At 40.1% G+C, this 23,018-nt stretch overlaps 1 protein-coding gene across 1 annotated transcript; it reads left to right on the top strand.

Annotated features, from left to right (window-relative positions):
* Positions 1-595: 595 nt before the first annotated feature.
* GPLD1 (glycosylphosphatidylinositol specific phospholipase D1) lies at positions 596-22,938 on the top strand. Its single transcript, XM_010086149.1, has 24 exons — positions 596-692; positions 3,485-3,540; positions 4,477-4,555; positions 6,412-6,509; positions 8,182-8,292; positions 8,560-8,608; positions 9,111-9,165; positions 10,118-10,225; positions 10,956-10,983; positions 11,069-11,208; positions 12,148-12,213; positions 12,766-12,886; positions 13,442-13,581; positions 14,760-14,946; positions 15,975-16,085; positions 17,052-17,126; positions 17,515-17,671; positions 19,765-19,906; positions 20,499-20,598; positions 20,692-20,785; positions 21,363-21,539; positions 22,299-22,459; positions 22,709-22,735; positions 22,828-22,938. Exons 1-24 carry the CDS (start codon positions 596-598, stop codon positions 22,936-22,938), a joined length of 2,490 nt encoding a protein of 829 aa, XP_010084451.1.
* The last annotated feature ends 80 nt before the right edge of the window (positions 22,939-23,018 follow it).

The raw sequence follows: 23,018 nt of genomic DNA, 5'->3' as shown, positions 1-23,018 counted from the left end.
AGGTCAGGCGGAGGGGTTGCCCTGCCTTCGCTTCTGTTTCCCCAGCCCCATCGCTATCCCTCCTCCGGAGGGAGAGGGGGAGACTTGTGTTTTATCAGATGGGCTTTCCGTCTGGGTCATTGTACCCAAATGCCTGTGTGCAGTGTCCTGTCAGCCCACCAAAGCTGGAAATTGCTTGTATTGCCTACAAGTCAGGAGCTGGTGTGTTTCTACTCATACTGCTTTAGCAGTTGGGTTTAAATTTCTGTGAACTCTGACGCAGCAGTTGTAAGGCAAGTGCTCCCTGAGGTGGATGAACTGCGGGAGGATGCTCTTTGCCGGGTTTTTGTATGTTAACAGACCTGTTAACCAGTGCCCGCACCCCAGAGATGCTGCAGAACTCAAGAGGGGACAACACCTGTAGGTTATTTCTTTTTTTATATACTATTTGAGGTAAATAAAAGCATTGGTGTAAAACAGCCCTTCAAATACGGTGGTTGTTTACTTGCTGTGTCAGCAATATGTCTGAAAGAAAAGGCATGCTCCGTAACCTACATTTCAAAGGTCGCAGTGCTACTGCTCCTGGCTTCCGAAAATCACAGTTGGAGCCGGCATCATGGCTGGTTTGAAGATTTGGTCTGTTCTGCTGGTTGTACTATACCATCTCTGTCAAAAATGTATCCCGTGTGGGATTTCAACACATGTTGAAATAGGTAAGACGTTCAGACTGAATTTTCATGTCTTTTTGAGTTGCTTGGGAAGAGAAGTAAATTCAGGTTCAGCTGTAAAGCAAAGTGAGGAAATAATGTTAAAGTAATGAGCATTCTTCTTTATTTAAAAAAAAAAAGTGAATAATGCATAAGATAGATGAGTAGTTTGATTTTGGAGTTTGATACTTCAACGGTTTTATAAGGAAAATGCTTGAATTTATTTGGTTGCGTATTTTTCTGTCTTCTAAAATACAGGCATTATGTAACTGCAATGTTTATGTCTGTGAGTCTTAGGCAGACAAGGTTTGGTTTGGAGAAAGAAGAGGAATACTTTATGCATTTTATGGGACTTATATTTAAACTAGAGAATAACACAGATCATTTGCAGTAGCTCTGTTTTCAAATCACCGTGTATTAATTTTGCCATACCTGCATAAAATAGATAAAATGCTGTAATGTGTTTGTATCTATGCCTAACATAATGAAAATTTTGTTCTGTGTCTCTTTCTGGTAGGTTGCTATCTGTAGCCTGAACAGTATAGATTTTTAGAGAATAAAGGAGAGAACTGAGTGAGCATCAAAGTGGGGAAATATTTCTGTTTTGAATTTCTTGTTTGCATGTGTTATTTTTAAAATCTGGTTTCTGCTGTTGCTCTTGCAAGAACACTCATGAGTAGTGTGAGGTTATTCTGAAATGTTTACTCGTAATAAATCGGCAGTTTTAATTGTTTGTTTTTCTGTTTCTGATTCTAAATCCAGACAGTAAAACGTATTATGTTGTCTCTACTCAGGGTAATCTTCTCAGACTTTAAGTACTGAATGCATGCAACTTTGAACAAGTTAAAGGCTGGAATTATTCGTGGCATTCATTTGAAACTGAGAGTGGGTTGCCTTACTGAGTATTGTACCCTTGGTCAGCATCCTGCAACCCTTCGCTTTTCCTAACGATCTGTCAGGCCCATAGTAGTCAGTAGGAGAAGTCACGCTGCCTGAGGTTATGCAAGCTCGGGGCTCTAATTACTGAGTATGAGCTTCTGAAAACTTGAAATAACAGATTTAGGAGAATAGAGTGTATTTGCAAGAAATCTACAAGGAGCAACAAGAGTTTATGGAATCTGTCCCATAGTAGTCATTTTTTTCTATTCAAGGAAGCGTATTGCAGAAAACGTGCATTTATATAATTTAAAGATTTTGGTTGTTTGAGGAGTAGTGTGTACACTGAATTATTGGGTCATAGTTTACAACAGATTTTGTCCATTTGTCTGAAAATTACATTAAGCTGGGTTCAGCTTTGATGTTGCTAAAATCAGTGCTTTTCTTAAAGTCCATGATGATAAGATACTGAAAGTTATTGCCAAATCCAAACACTGAGCATCCCAGGAAAAAAACAAACCAAACCCAAACTGTAGAAAGGAATTCCTCCAACTCAAAGCCAGCACAGAAGTTTACCTTGGACAGACTTCTAAAAGTACTTTTAAAAGGGTGAAAAGCTCTGCCTGTTCAAAATGTTGATCATGTCTGGTGTGCTGGCAGAGCTATGCCATGTCCTACTTGCCACAGCCTCGCTGCTGGAGGCAGGTCTGAGCAGGGAGGCTCTGCCCCCCAGGGGCTCCCGTCAGACCCACGGGGGTCTGCAGAACTCTGGGGATCCATCATGAAATCCATTGTAAAGGTGACCTTGTAGAACCTGGGCACACAGAGGTAATGACGGAAGTCAGGGGGACAGGAGACAGGAAAAGTAAAATGCCAAACTGAGAGTCTCCCACTCTGGAAATAAATAGGTGTGTGTTGAAATGGATGAGCCTTGAAATTATAAACTTTTTTATTCCTGTTTTGGTGCGAGATTGATCCTTAAGGTTTCTGAATATATCTGTATAAGGATGGTTTAGATCAGTGGGTAAGACAGAGAGTGAAAGATCATTCAAACGCACAGTTTTGTCTAGATCTTATTCCAAAATGAGAGTGGGGTTTATTTTGTGGTGTGATTTATTTGGTAAAATCAAATTAAATTCAGCATATTCTGGGTTATCTTGATCAGTCTAAGTTTGTAAATAGCTTCCAAGGTGAGGAGTAAAGCTTTGTTTGGGAAGGCAAGACTATAACCTATGCAGGCAGGTCCAACCGAATAATTTCTGAGGCAATGTTGGGTATGTTTAGAAGTGTTAATAGATTATCCTTGGGATCTAACATTAATTAGAAGGAGACTTCGTTAAAGAAAAGTAATGGCAGTTTGTTTCATCCTCTTGTTATGCTTGGTCAGTAAATACTTCGGCAGTATTCATCTGCCTATTCAGTGAATACATAGTATTATTTACCTTGCTGACTTCAGATTTTTGTTGGTTTTCATACATGTTAAAAATTAATCAAACTGTTAAACATCCACGTTGATTCCGGAGGTACCTCTTTCAATGTTAAGGGGAACAGTGAAACTTAAATACAGTTCAGGTGGGTCCTTTACAGCTAGAACTTTATGTTCTCAGTCCTGGACACGGGCAGTTCTTTTTCCTTGCGATTTCAGCTTTGTTGGTCAGCTTGGGAGCTGGGGATTAGAGAGGACTCATGAGACCTCAGTGCCCAGGTGTGCCACAGAAACAGCTTTTCCTTATCAGCTCCCTGGGTGAAAAAACACACCCTCTTAGACTTACAGAATTTTTTGAGAAGTCATGTTTCGTGCACCTGTGCCATTTGGCTTAGATACAACAGTGCAGTGTATTCTGGCTTTGATAATTCTTCTAACAAAACATGGGCCTGGCCACAGTACCTATAAATCAATACTTCAATATGTTGTTTTTCAGCACATAGAGCTCTGGAATTTTTCATTAAGCGTGAAGGAACTGTTAATTATAGACAGGTAGGAAGTGTGTTATTGCTTAATTGTATACGCCTTCTGTCTTTTTGCCTTTCTTTTCTTTATTAGTTATTTTCTTCTTTATTCTTCCCTTTTTTGTTGGAAATTGTTTGACCCCTCCTGAATGCTATTGCAAATATGCAGTAATTATCATAATATGTATACACTGTGTGTGGTTTCTCACATTTTTTCCTGTCATCTTAAATCATATCCTCCATGGGTAGTTTTTAGTATTAGAAGAATCAGTAGAGGACTTTTGGAAAGGAGATTTAATAAACATAAGGACAGCAAAATGACAGCAAGGTTTTGAATTTAGTCCACCACATATATAATTTAACCGATTTCTCATTGGTGTAAATAGCTTTTTCTTTCATGGGCTGTATCCAGCAGAGCACTGTAAGCATGTAGATGGACAGTTTTCATAAACACATGAACAAAACACATATGTGTTTTGTGTTTAAAACATTTTTAGAATCCTTTATCACAATATAAAGAACACCATTTTATATAATTTGATCTTTTATCAGAGGAGGAGATTGCTCAAGGGAAGTATTCCCATTATTGGCTGTAGACAGCTGTGCTGTGATTCAGAGGGTATAAGATAGCAGAGCAGGCTTTGTGTCCAGTCCAAGAGGAGCAGGGCACCTTCAGAAGGTGACTTCCCCAGCACCTAAGTGAAGTCATATAAATACTTTCCCAAATGGCCTTTCAAATTACAGCATATACTGATGAGTCTAGTTTCTCTTGCAAATATTTTGGCAAGGGGGGGAGTCGGGCAGGATGATGGGGGATGGTGATGACACTGAAATAATATATTTTACCAATATAGTAGTTGTATCTTGCTGGATATTTAAATTTTATATTCCATGTTGGCAGTGAACTGTGTTTTTGTGCTGTGCAATAGCATTCTGATTCCTTTTTTCGCCATCCTTTTCCCAGTTATTACTAAAACACCAAGATGCATTTCAGGCTGGGAGCATTTATCCTGATGCCTTTTATTCTTCAGTCTGCAAAAGTGGTAAGAAAAGCTTTATAATATATGTTACAATATTGTAACAACTGCATTTTTATGTGAAAATCCTACTGAATTTAGTAGGGTTGAAAATAGTTATATTGTAAGAAATGAAGTGTAGCCAAAATACCTTCCTGCGAAAACCTCCACCATTTTTGTTAGTATTTGGAGCCTTCGTGTAGAACTGTATAAGGAAATACTAAAAGCTCATAAAAACAAAATAGTGTAGGACTGCTCTGGTTGGGGGAGGAGGGTGTGTGTGTAACATCCCAGTCTAAAGCCTTTCTTTTCCAGATGGCTATCTTTTGTGTTTTCCTGTGTGAAATCAATGTCAGTCTTCATTTTGGTGCTTGCAGATCTAAAGACTGCACTACAAAATTAGCACCCAGTTGCAGTGGCTGTAAAGAATATGTCTGGACTTGCAGCTGGTCCCCTGATTTTTCAAGTGTCGTAGGTCAGCTCTTGATTGTAATCAGCTTCTCCAGCAACACTGAAGCTATAAAACAGCCAGTGAGGGCTTGCTCCAGGATTTTTGCTACTGAAGTGGTGTGTCTGGATAGTGAGCAATTAGCGAATGGGACAAAGACAGCCTGTCCTCCAACAACAGTCTATTAGGACATTTAGGCAGATACTGGAGACAAGGCACTGGTACATAGTTTGAGGATATCAGGCCAATTGATTGTTGGGATCTTACAAAAAATCTGAAGTATGGGAGGTGGTTTACATTAATGGGTCATGCAAATTCAGATCCAATTCAAAGTGTTCTTAGGATCTTCATTTGGTTTGCCTCATCTTTTATGTATTTTTCATCTGAGTGCCAGTGCCTCCACTTCTCTCAATATTTGTTTTTCCTGCCTCAAACTGGAAAGTCCTTGTTTGTCTTTGCAAGGACACTTTTCCCCATCTTTTCTCATTGCCTGCTCTACTTAGGGTCTTAAATCACACAGTGGCAGCTGGACTTCTTGTTGTTTCTCAGCTGTAGGTTGTTGATGCTGACTTGTTTATGCCAACTACAGGCTGCTTGCTTTATTCCTGATAGGCAGGTTACCCCATCCAGGTAGCCTAACAGGGGGTCTTCTCTGTTGTTCCGTTTAATACTCGCTTTTGTCACCTGTCACTCACGCATACTCTTCCTTCAAGTGTATTGATTGTCCAAACAACTACCTTCTTCCCCATAGAGAATTTAGTATTGTGCTGCTTAGTCTCATCATGTCAGTATCACTTTGCCCTCAGCTTTATATAAGTACACAGAAATTTTTAGGTGAGGTCACTGTTAGATCCTACATAATCTCTTCTCCATAAATCCACGTAAAACTAATGTTTCCTTCTTTTCTCAGCCCTTCCGCTCCTACACGGACTGTATCTTGGCAAGTTTGCCATTGTGTTGAAAGTGATGATGATGAGCTAGCCCTTCTCCACCCTGTGGAAACTGATACCTGTCCCAAACCATGATATTTTGAGTTGACTGCCATGCCCATCAGCCTTTCTGCAATACGATTTGATGCATTCATTTAGTCAACAGCTTCTTTGTCAGCTCTCTTTATGCTTTCCAGTTGGGAGGCAGTTTTTCACTGTACTGTACCTACTCACAGGCACAGAGAAAGGAAGCAGGCACAAAATGTGCAGCTGCTTCAAATGAAAGTTGTAGAAGGTAAATCTGGTATCTCTCTTGACACTGTAAATCCTATAAAAATACATATTATTTGGCCCTTCTCATATAAGTGGATTGAAAAATCTGTATGATAAAAAATTGAACAAAAGTCTGGTTTTTTTTTTTTCACAGAGAAAACCTTTTCTTTTTATTGTTTTTTTTTTTTTTACCAAAGAATAAATCAAATACTGATATAATTTTATTGCAATAGGAATATTCCATGATGTGTCTGAAGACACTCACTGGTCACCATTTCTCAATGCAAGTATTCACTACATCAGAAGGAATTATCCTCAGCCTTGGGAAGAGGTAAGAAAATCTCATTAACTTTTTCTACTGTTCTCTGTACCTTCACTTGTTGCAATGTCATCCTTTGGGACATATTGAAAAAATACACATTTTTAAATTAAAGTCTCCACTGATATACGGAAAATTTGACATTCTGGTTCCATCTTCACGAGACAAAAATGTTGCAGTCTCCATATAAAATCCATCAGTTGTCTCCAATGTGATCTGATGCTTATGATGTATTTCATAGGTCCAAACTTTCAAATGTGATGGGTGGTCTTGTGTTATTATCAGATCTGGTTTTTTGCCACTTGAAAACCAGGCACCTTTTAGCATTCTCACTTGTGAAATATTGGACCTAGTCCTGATTTACTGTTATTTATGGTGAGCTAGATAAGAGGAGAAGAAAAACAAATTGTCAAAAGCGACAATGATTTTAAAGGTCATATTGTTTTCTTTACTGGAAAATTTACCGTTCTCTCTCTGGTCAGGAGAGTCATACAGGAGCAGCATTTGAGAGCACGCACTTTTTAGAAGCTAAACAAGTCTACCTGCCTTCTGACTGGCTGTTGGCTATACTGATCTTGTGAACTGTTAACCCTCAGGAAGTATAAATATGTCAAAAACTATGACTGAATAGCAGATTTTTTAAAAAGACCTCTGGAACTTACAGCAATTCAATGCAGAAAAGTCTCTTCTGGAGAAATGAAATTTATGTTGCTGATAAATTTATTCCAAATAACTTTTCTGATTATAGGAATAAGATGAGTAATTTCATACCTGGGCTTTAATCAGGTGCTTTTAAAGTAAACAACACTTGCACAGAATGTCTTTCTCTCCTCTGTGTGTCTGCACAACACCCATGGTGTCAGAGGGGGTTCACTCCTTAGAAGTGGAAGTGTTTGTCCCCAGTCCAGAACAACACTTTACTACACATCAAACTTGAAATATATGACTTGTCCTTGTGTCGACCATGTGATGCTGTGGCCTTGGACTGTATCATAGAATCATTAAGGTTGGAAAAGACCTCAAGGATCATCAAGTCCAACCGTCAACCCAACACCACCCAACCCACTAACCCATGTCCCGAAGCACCACATCCACACGTTTCTTGAACCCCTCCAGGGATGGTGACTCCACCACTTCCCTGGGCAGCCTGTTCCAATGCCTGATCACGCTTTCAGTGAAGAAATTTTTTCTAATATCCAGCCTAAACCTCCCCTGGTGCAACTTGAGGCTGTTTCCTCTTGTCCCATCTCTTGTTCCTTTAGAGCAGAGCCCAGCAACCCCCTCACTGCACCCTCCTTTCAGGCAGCTGTAGAGAGTGATGAGGTCTCCTCTCAGCCTCCTCTTCTCCAGACTGAACCCCCCCAGCTCCCTCAGCCGCTCCTCGTCAGCCCTGTGCTCCAGACCCTTCCCCAGCTCCGTTGCCCTTCTCTGGACCTGCTCCAGCCCCTCAGTGTCCTTCTTGTGGTGAGGGGCCCAAAGTATAAAGTGCTTAAAGCTCCTCAAGTCACGAAAAGCAACTCCAGTATCAAGAAATGAGTGGAAACACTTTATCATGCCAAGGTCTTGGCCTGCAAGAGTTTCTGACCTGCATTCTTGTGTAGTGCACTAATGTAAAATGCTCACATCTTTTTAAAGACAGCAGTAAAATTACTGGCATGACTACAAGTGGATTGTTGTTGTGTAGGCTACAGAGAAGCTGGTGGCTTTCCTGTTTGGAATTGCCTCACATATGGTGGCAGATGTTAGCTGGCACAGCCTGGGCATCGACCAAGGATTTCTAAAGGCCATGGGAGAAGTAAGCCTGTTTTTTTTTTTTATTGCAATAACTGGATTTATTGGAATTGATAGCTTGGCTTTGGACTGTGGAGGGGAGGGAAAAGAAAAGTTGGAGCCCTGTTCCGAGAAGAGAGACATAATGTCACAAACTCCGTAAGTACAAAGTTAGTCGGGTTTGGAATTTGTAAACTTCAAAGCTGCTTGGATAATTTGTTTCTACTCATATGTTTGTATGGAAGGATGAGTAAAATAAACAGACAGTTCTCTTGTTTTTCTCTTTCTCCAGATTGATTTTCGTGGTTCATACTCAGAAGCTCACAGTGTTGGTGATTTTGGTAATGTTCCTGTTTGCTGATCACAGACCCTGTTATTGGAATAACTAGTCACCTTCAAAACCCCAAGTGGGTGACTCTGGCTCTTACCCTGTGCAGTGCAGGAGCCTAGAATGAGTTACATGGACACTGTATTCTGATTTTTTCCCCATAGACTGAAAAAATCTCCGATGTCTGTCCTCGTGCTCCATGTTTCAGGAGATGTGATAGGGCATATGGACACTTGTATTAAAGCCAAAACACAGGCTGAAGGATGCTAAAGTTTGAATGGGGTGACTACTGTGATTTTAAATTTTACATTATTCTTATTCTCTAGCAGTATAAAATACGCAGCATACTTTCAGGTGAACCATTTATGTGTTCTAAATATACATCTAGAGTATCTACCATGTAAACATAGATAGATGAAGCTAGCTCTGGCTATGCTGTGTTGTTATCCATGAGATAACCTAATGGGTTTGGTTTGTTGGGCTTTGTGGGGTTTTTTTAATTCTTCCATCTGCAGGAGGAGATGTACTGAGTCAGTTTGAGCTGGACTTCAGTTATCTGGCATCAAATTGGTAAGATTATGAGGTTACCTTCTTTAATAAGTATTTCTGCTTTCCTGTAAACTCAGTGTGTTTTAACAAAATGCTGCCCTTCTTTATCTTTCTTTCAAAAGAAACCCTTGCAGCTACTGGAATTTTCCTGGGTTTGGTATTCCTTGTATGTGTATTTATGTTCCCTGACGTGAGAAACTGGAAGGACAAAAGAAAAAAAGAGTTTTCCATATAGGAACACAGCAAGAAAGATTAAATGATTTATCTCTGGAGGGAATTATAAGTAATTATGTATAAAATAATCACTGAAAAAGTTTGCTGAAATGTCCTAGCAATTAAGTGAAATAATTCAGTTAAATCTCACGTAGGTTCCATTTAAAGTTTTGGAAGTTGAGGATGTTTAGAGTTATAGATGCTGTGGAATTCAGACAGGTTTTAAAGGCATAAAAAGCAGCAGCAGTTTTAGATAATTTTTTTTTCTCATAGTTTTTAACTGAAATAAAAACCTCATATGCCCTTGTTTCTGCTGATAAAGTTGGTCATTTGCGTTGTTTTGTTTAAGTGGGATGTAGTTCATCTAGGTGTAGAAGGCACAGTTCATTAATAAAACTCTGACACAGCTGTGGGAAATGCCTGTTTGGCACAGTGGAGAGTTGGAGGACATCCTCCCAAGATTATGTGATCATCAAGCTGCAGAACTAGCGCAGGGAGTGTGGAAGCTCTGCCAGCAGTAGCCACAGGGGAATGGTTCTAGAGGTTTCTGAGTTTGAACCTAAACAGGAGGAGAGTGTCACGCAGAAGGTAACTGCGCCTGCCATCCTGGACTTTCTGGCCTTTGTAAATCTTCGTGACTTTCTATAGTCTTTTGAAATTTAGAATATTTCAAAGCAGGCTATTGTTATTACAGAAACTGTGATCTTTTATCAGGCAAGGTGGAAGAACTTTTGTTACAATACTTTTGTCTTGTTTTTAGGTATGTGCCTGTCAAAGACCTAGCAGCTATATATAAGGAGTTCTATGGAAGAGAGATCATAACTGAAAGCACAATTACTGACTGCACTTACCTGCTATTTCTTGAACTGTAAGTTGAATAGCTTTGTCTGGGTTTTCATAAGTGAAACATAGGTAGGAAAATTATGATAATCCTACTTGAAATGCTAGCTCAGAAGTTTGTGTTGAGGCCAGCAATGTAGGCTCCCTTCTAGACCACAAAATCATAAAACACCTGAATTTTTGCAATGGCTACAATTACAAATGTAGGCTACTTAATAACTGTTCAATTCATTATTACACCACAGATTCAGCATCTTAGCTATTTAATACATTTATGCATTTAAGGTATTTATGCTTGTTTATGTGAGAACAGCTGTGTCTTCAAGTATCATTGAATTGTGGCAAGTTAGCAATATAATTTTCATGTACTGGAGGAGTAGTGCACACACCCAAGTAGATGGCTTGCTTACCTACACTTTATGTAGATCCTTTCAAATCCAAGAATAATTCAGAAGAGACTTTTGATATCTGCCAATGTCTGCTTTTGTATATCCTAAACAGCCTAGCTGTGTCCTTCATTTCAGTTAATCACCAGTAGTCATTCAACATTTACAAACACTGTGAATCCCTCCAAATTAAGGGAAGCAATAAAGTTAGGATCATTACTTCTCATATTACAGCTTTTAAAAATATATTAACAGCCAACAAGGAAATGCAGTCACTTGTGTTTGATTTACCATACAGAAGCCTTGAGAAGAACAGTTTAAATAATTATTATTAAATGAAGCAAATTTGTTTTTTGTTATTTTTTTTTTCAGGCATGGAGAAAGGCTTGCTGTTGCCAAGGTTGGTTTTCTGTTTTCTTTACAAAAATGAGCATACAGCATGAAGACAATGTAAACCATCTTACTAAGTATGTTGCTTGTCTCAGCTTTTTCCAACATATGCTAGTAAATCTCCATTTCTGGTGGAGAAGTTCCATGAGTATTTCCTCGGAGGAGTGGATGACATGGCATTCTGGACAAACAATATTTTTGAGTTGACGAGCCATATGCTAGAGAATGGAACCAGGTACAGCAAGATGAAACGCAGTAATCAAGTTCTGACACCTGTTTGCTTGTTCTTCTGAAGGCAGGTCCTTTCCCAGATGTGCTGAGCTTTAAATCCTCACTTGGACAAAGGGATTTCTCTGTCTGTCTTTTTACTTGAATGCACAGGATTATATCAGCCTTGAGTTCGCATTTACTACGTGCTCACACTCCTTTCCCTGGGCAAGGCTCTGGTGTGCCCAGCTTATACTCGATGGGGAAAATTTGGGGCATTCTTTAAGACGTACTCAAGGGCCTGCTTAAATGTTGCATAGCCATGCTCTGAGGTTCTGCCTGGCCTGGCAGTCTGAGCTGTGACTGCATATTCTGTCTGCAAAGGTGGCCCTTTCTATGGGAGGGCAGATACTGCCTTCAGACTCTGAAAGAGTGAGAGTATATATTCTAGTGCTGGAAAGTCAGGCTTGTATTCAGAATATCATATTTTTATAGAGGTTCTGGCCCTGTACTGCTCTGGTACAAGTGTACCCTTACTGTAAATCACTTTATAAGACCAACAGTGGCAATTTATCCACCCATTTATATGGAAAATATCACTGCAGCTATTCTGGGAAATTATGTTTGAAATTCATTATGGCATAATCTGTTGTGTTCTTTGTTCCAGAACAGCACTTTCATTAAAAGTGCTTTAGATTAATAGAATTAGCAGGACATGCTGCAGTAAGTTCCCTTTAAGAGTTATATAAAGATATGTAAGTTTTGTATGTAACTTTGTCAAGTTCATTAAAAATAACTATCAAAGGGTTTTCTAAGGATTATAATGATGCTCTGATTTTGAATAAGCAGGGCATCTTCAGAAAACTGATGACTTCTAATAGAGGATTCAGAAAGGATAAAAGTTGTATTTTCAGTTTTCCTTCCATTACAGGAAAATCTTTAAAATGCATTCTGCATATTTCTTTAGTGGCTGCTTCCTGCCTGAGAACCCTCTCTTTATAAACTGCACGAGGGAGCACGGGGACAGCTACCTGTAAGTATAGCTCTGAAGGTTCAAAGATTTACTGATGAGAGTCTTCCACTAATGTAGACAGTGAACTATTGAAAATTAGAAATCTTTTGGTTTATCTTTTTGTGTGTGAATTTGAGATTCTCATAACATGAATAAATAAGGTTCGTATAGGGGAATTGTGCAGAACTTGAGACTTACCTTCCAGCCTAAGGACAAGGATACTTACCTAGCACTTGAAGTGCTAAGTGTTCATACTTGATTTGGTTGTCACTCTTTGTTCCGCTAATCATGAAACTCCTGATTCATGTTTACCCTTACCATAGCTAAATTATCTTCTGATTTATTTACAGAAATATGGAACTCAGCTGTTGGGAAGCACAAGTGTATGCATTCCTCTAGCACACATCTCAAGAGAAACCAGCTTAACTGGTATCTCTTGAGAACTCCCTTTATATATGAGAGAAATGGCCACCTGATTGCATGCGTTATGATTGCTTCTCCTAGCTTCCTCGTAAAATACTCAAGTCGTTAACTCAGTTATACTAATTGTTTACTGCCTTTTTATTTTAGCAGAAACAAACAGTCAAAAAATGAACATGACAATAATACATCTTCTTTGCTAACAAAATCACTTGAAAAGAATATAAATTATACCGAGAGAGGAGTTTATTTCAGCATACAATCTTGGGCAACAGTAAGTGAGAAGTGACAGATGTGTCAGGTAAAATTCAGCTCTATATAAAATTGTTTTAATTTCGGTCTGAAATGCTGCATGATGGACCAGGGTCTCTGGGTGTTAACAGTAGCCTCTGACTTCACTTCATGGAGATTCCAGCGCCATTGTTAATCTGTATATTTATATGTACATCGTGAACGTTCAGTTTTTACACTTTCCTCGTTGTATAGTGAAATTAGAACACATCTAACATCTTTGCAGTGCCAAAAATGACAAAATATATCTTTAGTACTTGCACTTTGGTATTTACATTTTACAGAATCATATGATCACTTTTTGGGGTGAAGAAGTCCCAACAAAGCATAGCAGTGAACAATTAGCAGTGCTCCATTTAGAGCATAACAGATTTTTGTCTCCTTCTAAAATGGTGCTTATGACCAGAGTCCAAGTCCACTTAGATCAATGTGGTGATTTCCACTGTTAGTGACTTGTTTTTCGAGGTGCTTCATAATGTTCTAAGGTTTCAGTCTTTGTTTTAGCCATTCTTGTGTCTCTTTATTATTTTTATTTCAGAATTCCCTCCGCTTGATAAACCATGCTTTTGCAACCAATGTCTGGAGAGCATTAGCAGCTGCACATCAGAAATCTTCTAAGCACATCTCCAAGCCAGCAGCTTCATATTTTCTGACATCACCTTATGCTAGACTTGGATGGTTGGTAATATTTTTTTCCTCCCACCTCTCTCTTAATTTCTGAAAATTTTGAGTACCCACCAAAATATTAATGTTTATTCTTTGGATACTCTTTAAAGGTGACAGTCCAAATCAATTACTGGTACAAATCTGGCTGGATGGCTTATGTTGACTGGCCAGAACAACAATTTAACCCATAAGACCTTTCCTTTAGATGGTAGCATAAGCCTCTTTGTGTCAGTACTGAATGAAACTGTATCAAGAGAAAAATTTCCATTCAGATGTGAATTCTAGTCAGATAACCTCTTTCTTTGGAAGGGTTGTCATGTCGTTTTTTCACATTCTCTCCTTAGTGAAGGAGCTCAATGCTCTGTGTGTGATCCAGCTCAAACTGGAAGGAGCCAAAATTAGAACCAACATCGGCTCTAGTTCTGAACGTTGTTGCCCTTTTTTGGTTATTGGTTTATGTTTGCTCAGAATTAGTTATCTGTCCTGAATTGATCACTGATGGTGCCTAGCGAGTGTTCTTGGGAACACTACTAGACTAGCAAGGAGGTCAAAGACAGATTCAGGACACAGGGAGAGGCATATTCAAATTCTTTGCTAGAGAGGTTTGCTTTACCTGCAACAGGAAGAGCAATAAAATAAATTTGCATTGCTGCTCATCTTGCTTTACTGTTTCTAACTCAAAAATTGAAGATTTAATTCTTGAGTTTACTTCACACCAGCCATATTAACAGTAGCTAGTTATTTTCTCTCCACATTCCTTCTTTAAACTCCAACACATTATTGAGACCTGTGATCCCTTTGCTTATCTGCTGTTAAGACCATCAATTAAATCACAGGTTCAGTTAAAAAGATACTCAGTTTAATCTCTTGTATTCTGTGTCATGTGCAAGCAGCCCTTTTTTGTGCTCCTCGCTCTGATTCCTCTCAGGTGCCCTGTGTCAGTAAGTAAAAAGCAGCTCCTACAGATCTCAGATGCATTAATGATGAATCTTCAAGGCTCTGTTTTTATTTAATTCAAGAAAACAAAAATCAATTATAATATGAAAAAATGCTGTGTAGATTTTTACAAAAATAGATGGGGAAAGACAGGTCCTGGTTTATGTGAAAGAAGTAAAAATATTCATTCTCTGCTGATACTGTGGTGGTCAGGAAGCTAATGCTATGATTTTGTTGGCTGCCTGGCTGTACAGGGCAATGATCTCAGCTGACCTAAACCACGATGGACACGAAGATCTGGTGGTGGGAGCACCAGGGTACAGCACGCTGGGCCGTGTTCAGATCGGACGTGTGTACGTGGTCTATGGCAACCAGTCAGGTTTGCCACCAGAAGACATGGATCTTGATGGGCAAGCAGACCAAGTACTGCAGGGTCAGCAGGTGATGGGTCAAGTCACATATTTGTCACTTAATTTTTTTTTCCTTGAAAATGTGGTACATTTTGACTGAGCAACAGTATAATTAATATGTATAGAGATTATTCATGAAATGCCCCTCCTGGTGAAAGGATGTCAAATGCTTTTCAAGAAAAATAACAATTACTTAAGTCACCGGAAGAATTAAAGCAACAGTGATCTGTAGGTTCACTTTTATTACTGTGCCAGATGAGGGGGTATTAGAACATAATTTGCCCTTGAATACAACTGCGGTAGTGTCTCTGTGAGTCCCAGTATAGCTCATTCAGGTCTGTACGTTTAAGAACATGTTGTGACTTTCCCTTCCTTTTTATCTAAAATGATTAATTCAGTTTAAGTTTCAGTTCCTTTGAAGCTACATTTTTTCATTAATTGATAACTTCTCACAAAACCATTGTCTTTACTAAGAGTACATGTTATTTAAAAAAAATGAGAAAAATATTATTTGACATGATGGTGACTGGCTTGTAACTGAGAAGCAGGACCAGATTATCCTTTTGAGTAATAAAGACAATCCTCAATAGAAAACACCTGTATTTCCAAAAAAGAGAATAGAGAGAGATGAGATACATTTCCTTTAAATCTGTTTCTGGGGTTATAAACTGTGGAGTAACAGCTGCTGTCTTACAGCATTTTAGTGGTTCACAGCTATAATGCTGCTAACAGGAAAGATCATAAGCTTAACATCAATGGTGCTCTAGGATCAGAAGAGGAAGGAGCAAAGTAGTGCCATATGGTGTTCAGTTATCTTATATTTTAAGACCTCCACATCCTCAAACGGAACAGTTGACTCCAAGTTAGTGTATTAGTATGACAGTTATTACTTGGGAGAACAGCGATGCTAAGAAAATATTGAGAATTGTTGGGATAGATAATTATCATCTCTCTTTCCAGTTCTTCTCTGTGCTGTGATTGCAAATGTGCATACGATTTTGATGGTTTTGTCTTGAAAACGTCTGTTATTTTCATGAGAACAAATCCCTCTTCTTTTAGCCTTCAGGAAGATTTGGTTCTGCCTTGGCAGTCCTGGACTTCAATGAGGATGGAGTGCCAGATCTGGCAATTGGAGCACCTTCTGTGGGATCTCAGTTTCTTACTTACAAAGTAAGCTGCACACATAGGTTTGCTGGGGCTTTTCCATCCAAACAGAACATTTTTGTTGATACATATTTTTTTGAACAGTGAAATGAGAGAGAGAATTTGTGTTGTTGCTCAAGGTGACATTGTAATTTAAACACAAAGGCTTACAACCTTTTTGGGTGCTTTGACTAAAACAATGACAGCTATCTCTATTTCTCTTTTCACTGGCCATTGCAACTTTGCAGCACTGATGTGCTGGAAATGTAAGGAATCTTTCATGAAATTCAAGTGTACCCTTTTTTATTTAGGAACAGAGAGTGTGGAACAGACCTCGTGGGTCAGTGAGCCTTGTCATCTGCTCTCACAGGCCAACAGATAATATCTAAAATGTGATATGAATACAGGAACACTACTAAAATAATCAGGTTAATAATCAGGCTTAATGACTTGCAGCCAAACAGATAAGCCCATGTAATGGTCTCTGAGTATTTTCAGCCTGTGCAAACTGAGAGGCAAAATGTTTTGATTTAAAACACATCCATTAAGCTTAAAACTCTTCAGAATTTGAGATACTAACTTAGCTGCCTAAATAGGAATTTAAATGCTTTTATGTAGACTCACTAGCTTGGAAAATTGCATGCATCTGTTGTGCCTGCCTCTGTGTGCCATTGCATTAAATAATAATTAACAAAATTTGGGCCACCTGAATGTAGGCACAACAAATGTAAATACACAGTATACTGTCCTTGCTCCTTACTCACGAAAATGTACTTCTCTATTCTTCTCTAGTTTATTGCCTGATTATAGAAGTACTCATTACAGCATGGGTATTCGCAGATTTTTGGTGGAAAAGACAGTATTATGAGAAGGTTCTGGTAGGAAAAATGCAGTTGTGTTAATAGCCCTTGCACAACTGTTTCAGTCCTTGTGCTTTGTCTTGGATTTCATACTTGGTGCTGTCATGCTGTATTTGCTTCTCTTGCTGTTTAGGGTGCTGTGTATGTCTATTTTGGCACTGAGGGAAGAGGCTTGGCATCTCAACCAAACGTCACCATAACTTGTCAGGTATATTGCTCAGCCTAACACAGGGCTACACAAGCAGGAGGTGAGATAAAGCGGAAAGGGGCTTGTGGGCTTAAAAAAAGAACGTTAAAATCAAACTTCTAATTGCAAAGGAATTTCAACTGATGAGGATGGTGCAAGCAGTTGCTTGCCTAGGTTGGTTGTGTGTGGGAAAGACATTTGTACTCCAGTGCAGGGGAGGCAGCAGAGGGAAGAGAAGGATGCATAACCTTCTAAAAAAAACAAAGAAAACAAAATTCAAGTCAGGGACTGGGAGGGTAGTTTGATCAGAAGCAGACAAAGTTAGCTCTTTTGAAGTAAATTGCTCTGTTTTGTTACCGAATTGGTGGTTTCAGTTCCATTTCAGGCTCAAACTAACTGTTTATTGCAGTATTCCTACTGTAATCTTGGTTGGTCCCTCCTGGCAGCTGATGTTGATGGTGATGGACATGCTGATCTGGTTGTGGGCTCTCCGTATGCACCTGGTGGTGGCCAGCAGAGAGGATTTGTGGTTGCATTTTACTCTTACTTGAACAGAAGTGTTGAAGGTAATATTTATTGATCAAATTAACCCTTCCATATTTTATGTGACTGTTCTCCAGGCTAAGTCCTGGTCTCTTCACATTGCAAGTGCTCCAGCTACTGACCATCTTGGGGGCCCTTTACTAAAATTTGCTCCAGTTTTCCTGTTTTATTGGCCCAAAACTGAACAATGTATTACAGATGTAGTCTAGGGACAAGTAAAGCACAAATAAATCTACTCGCCATGCTCCTGCTTGTATAGGCTGGGAAGATGTTGGCTGGCTTTGCTGCCAGAGCATGTTGTTGGCTCATGCTCGGCTTGCTGCCCACCAGGTTCCCCAGAGCCTTTTCCATGTGGCCAGTCTCCAGCTAGTCTGTCCCCAGACTGTTTTGCTGCAAGGGCATCTCCTTGCCCAGGGGCAGGGCTTTGCATTTGTCCTCGCTGAATTTTGTGAGGTTCCAGTCAGCCCATTATAGAATCATAGAATCGTTAAGGTTGGAAAAGACCTCAAGGATCATAAAGTCCAACCCACACCACCAACCCACTAACCCATGTCCTGAAGCACCACATCTACACGTTTCTTGAACCCCTCCAGGGATGGTGACTCCACCACTTCCCTGGGTAGCCTGTTCCAATGCCTCATCACTCTTTCAGTGAAGAAATTTATCCTAATATCCAAGCTAAACCTCCCCTGGTGCAACTTGAGGCTGTTTCCTCTTGTCCCATCACTTGTTCCTTTAGAGCAGAGCCCAGCACCCACCTCACTGCACCCTCCTTTCAGGCAGTTGTAGAGAGTGATGAGGTCTCCTCTCAGCCTCCTCTTCTCCAGACTGAACCCCGCCAGCTCCCTCAGCCGCTCCTCGTCAGACCTGTGCTCCAGACCCTTCCCCAGCTCCGTTGCTCTTCTCTGGACCTGCTCCAGCCCCTCAATGTCCTTCCTGTGGGGAGGGGCCCAACACTGACCCCAGGATTCAAGGTGCGGCCTCACCAGTGCCAAGTCCAGGGGCACAATCCCTGCCCTGGTCCTGCTGGCTACACCTGTCTGGGTCCCTCTGAACGGTAGCCCTGCCCTCAAGTGATAGCCCTCCCACCCAATCTCCTTTCATCCACCAGCTTCATGGAGGGGTACATTGTTGCCTTCTCCAGATCTTTGATAGAAGTGTTTAACAGGGTGAGTCTAAAGATAGAGCCCTGAAGGTGCTCCACTTGTCACAGGCATCAGGAGTCCAACCCCCTAACTGCTGCTCTGGGAGGGTGATCATCTTAGCCAGGTTTTTCCCATCCAGACTGCAGTGTGCAAGCTTGAATACTAAAACATTGTGGGAAACAGTGCTGAAAGCCTTGCTAAAGCAATGGATCCCAAACGCGTGTTGGTGAACTCACTGGTCTTCCTTCGAAATTTGCAAATGTACCTCAAAAGATGAATTTCTATTATTGTGTATGATCATGTGGCTGAAGAGGGAATAACAAGTGAGTACAGCTCATGAGTACGGGTGACAAGGATTGTTGTGAATGAGGGAGGAAAGGCCACATATGGAGCTAAATAAAGTTAATAGGGGTTGGACAAGATACACAGGTATTCACAGCTTTGTCAGAATCATGTCATTGAGATTTCAAATAATGCCCAATTTTTTTTAGCTTCTTCTGATTCATGTAAAATTACAAACCACAAGGAAAATGGGCTTAAAAACACTGCTGACTGACATTTTTGCAAAATCAAAACATAGAATGAGTTATTTGAATTAAAGCCAGAATGATTTGAGGGTCCCCTACCCACCACCCGTGAAGAATTACAAATTCTGATAAACAGTTTCAGTGTTGTCCTGTCACTAAGAAGGAGTCACTAGTTTAGGGCAGGCTTGACTGATAGCTTTTATGGTACTTTGTGTAGGCTGTTCCAAGGATTTAGAAGCAGGCTGTGTTGAATAAAGGCTTTCACCCACCAGTACAGCTGCAGACTGAGCAAGCGAAGTTAGCAGTAACTGGTGCCATGTCATGGACGGTATAACTTTGCTCATAGAGATTTATTGTTGGAGGATGAAACAGGGGAGGATTGCTAACAGATTTTTCTCTGCCACTGTACACCAAGATTTAATTCATATTTTTCTGGTCTATCAGGGCTTCTGTCAGTAGAGGATGCCAACTGGATGGTGAAGGGGGAAGAAAACTATGCTTGGTTTGGATTTGCACTTGACAGCTGCCAGCTGGAGAATATAACATTGCTGCTGGTCGGTAGCCCTACGTGGAAGAGCTGTGCTGGGTACGTAGTACATGACAGCTTGCTTTCTCCTCCATTCTGCCCTACTTCTACAATGGTTAAGATTTGTAATAGATCAGACTTCCAGGCTTTCAGGAAGTTTCCTCTTTGTCCCACTTAGAATATTTTTATTAAATTCTTATTTTTGTGCCTTGATACTTCCTCATGAAGGGATCTGTGTGTGTGTGTTTTTAGACCCTCTATGGAGAGTGTCTTTGTTATTTAGAGACGCTTAAGAATTCATTGTGTTTTCTTTGAGAGGGGGAGAAGGGGCAAAAAAATGCTAACAGGTAAGCATGCCTAAGTTAATCCTATAGATAGCACTTAGTTGGAGATAGCATTTTTAAAAGCAAAACAAACACAAAAATGTATGGGGTGATAAAGACATGGATAGACAGACCTATCCTAGACCTGTGCCCTAAATGTCTTAAAACTAGTTAGAAGAAGCGTCAGAATTACTAAATTAGATTTCTAGACTTTGGCAGACACTATTATTCCAAACTGAAAGGGGAAGGTATTTTAAGAGGAGCAATCCTAGCTATATGTACAAAAAATGTGTTGTTACATAAAACAATATTTTGCATTGTAATTCAAGCTGTAATCCGTTCTCACTGGATGTCAGACAGAGCATTGGGAAGGTCTATGGGTATAACCCACCGAGCACAAAGCACTGGTTTGCAGTAACTGGAGACAAGGTAGGGCTCCTTCTATAGTATGGGACCTTATGAATAATTTGAAATGAAGTGACATTCTGTAGAAATGACATAGGTGTTTTAAAAATTGAACAGGCGATGGGCAGAATGGGTTTGTCTCTGGCCAGTGGTGTGATGTCTGTGGCTGGGATCACAAGGACAGTTTTGGTGGTGGGTGCACCAACTGCAGGTATGTCCTTCTGAAAATTGGAAACCATTTCTGCTTTGGGACACCTGTTGCTGGAAGACAAATACAAAGTTAAAAGTTAGAAAAGGGACCTTTTAATTGTCATGTAATTAAAAAAAAAAAATTAGTAATAATGCCTGTAATCACCTACAGGTGTATTACCTATAAAGTCTTCTGTACTATGCCTCAACTTGAATGGATTTTTTCCTTCCTTAAGTTAGCTTAGCAGCATCATTACCTCACATTTTTATGTAGCAGTGATTTGCTAATAGACTGCATATTTCTTGGAATTAAAACAACACAGTATTTTGTCCTTACTGTGGTAGTAGGCCATAAGGAATTACGAAAGTAAAAATGTAGAAAGAACTCTCTAACTTGAATGCGCTTTTCCCCTGCTACTGCTGCTAAGAGATTGTTTCTATGTTAATTAGTATTAATGCCATCTGATCTTATTCATAAATTGTATTAATTTTGTCTATGTTATGTAATGCCAGAATTACCTGCCACCAATGTATAGCAAGTACTAAACCTGAGTTCCTGTCTCTTGATGCTGAACTTCTGTTACTTCTTTTTTTCCCAGACAGCCTGTCTAGGATTTCATTTCTGTCCTCAGTGCTGCACCAAGCTGGGCTGGCTCTAGTATATGATCTGACAGACAGCACCAAGCCTTCTTTGCTCAGCACATTCAGTGGGGACAGGAGATTTTCTCGCTTTGGAGGAGACATATCCTTAAGTGACCTGGATAATGATGGACTAGGTAAAGCTTCAGGAATCTAGATGAGAGGTAAAATGTTTTACTTTTGACAGTAGGGAGACTGATCACCTATATAAGTGCTAAACACAGTCTGCTTCCTCTGTTGACTTGTACAAGTTTTTCATTGTGCCTTGTGGGGAGGCATCGCTAAAAGTCCAAGCAACTTGGTAAGAAATTGAAACGTTTTAGTTGTCATCATTAATAGAATTGTGGCATCTAGATGTATATAAATGCAAACGCTCATGTTTTGGTTTAGCATTATTATCATGAAGATGGTCAGAGGCTGGAGCACCTCTAGGTGCCACGAGGACAGGCTGAGAGAGTTGGGGTTGTTCAGCCTGGAGAAGAGAAAGCTCCAGGGAGACCTTCCAGCACCTTCCAGTGCTGAAAGGGAGCTACAGGAGAGATGGGGGGGCTCTGGATCAGGGGGTGTAGTGACAGGACAAGGGGTAACGGCTTTAAGCTAAAAGAGGGCAGATTGAGATGAGATCTGAGGAAGAAATGTTTTGCTGTGCGGGTGGTGAGGCAGTGGCCCAGGGTGCCCAGAGAAGCTGTGGATGCCCCATCCCTGGAGGGGTTCAAGGCCAGGCTGGATGAGGCTTTGGGCAACCTGGGCTGGTGGGAGGTGTCCCTGCCCATGGCAGGGGGTGGAACTGGATGGGCTTTAACGGCCCTTCCAACCCAAACCATTCTAACTGGTTCTGTGATTCTGTGATTTTATTTCACTTCTGATGTGTTATGCCATCCCTGTAATATTTGCAGATGAAATGATTGTGACATCCCCCCTGCGAAGTAATGATATCACCACAGTACTGTTTGGCGGAGCAGCTGGCCGTGTGTACATTTACAATGGGAAGCAGGCATCCTCAGGGAATGTGACAGGCCACTGCAAATCATGGGTATCTCCCTGTCCTGAGGACTGGGTAAGAAAACAAAAGTGAAATCAAGACATGAGGTTATTATAACAGATAATTAATTACATCCAATATAAATATCTGGTGTGTTCTGACTTGGATTCAGAAAACAGAAGGTTACTTAACGTTTCTGAATCTGTGTGATTTGGCTTCTTCTGTTCGTTCTTGAATGACTTTGCTTTTTAGGAGCCAGGTCTTCACTCCTAGTGTGGTTCTCTCTGTTTGGTTTTGGTTTTGTTTTTTTTTTTTTTTCTCCAGGCACAGTATGTCCTGATTTCTCCTGAGGTAAGTAACCAGAAAAAAACTACTGAGAGAAACAAAAAAGTCCCACTTTAAAAAAAACTAACAGCATTATAACAAGCAATGTTATTTTACAGGAACTATCAAGATTTGGGAGTTCTGTTATCACTGTGAAATCTGAAAGAAAGGTGAGAAAAATTATTATTGTGGTTTCTTTCATAACATCTTTCTACCTCACATTTAAATAATTGCTAACACCTCACATATGCGTCATCTTACTCATTTGCAGAAGTCTTAAGTGCTTTACAGAATCACAGAATGTTAGAGA

The sequence above is a fragment of the Pterocles gutturalis genome, unplaced genomic scaffold (genome assembly GCF_000699245.1).
Source record: "Pterocles gutturalis isolate BGI_N339 unplaced genomic scaffold, ASM69924v1 scaffold50111, whole genome shotgun sequence".
Lineage (NCBI taxonomy): Eukaryota > Metazoa > Chordata > Aves > Pterocliformes > Pteroclidae > Pterocles > Pterocles gutturalis.
This window is presented reverse-complemented; position numbering and strand designations above follow the sequence as displayed.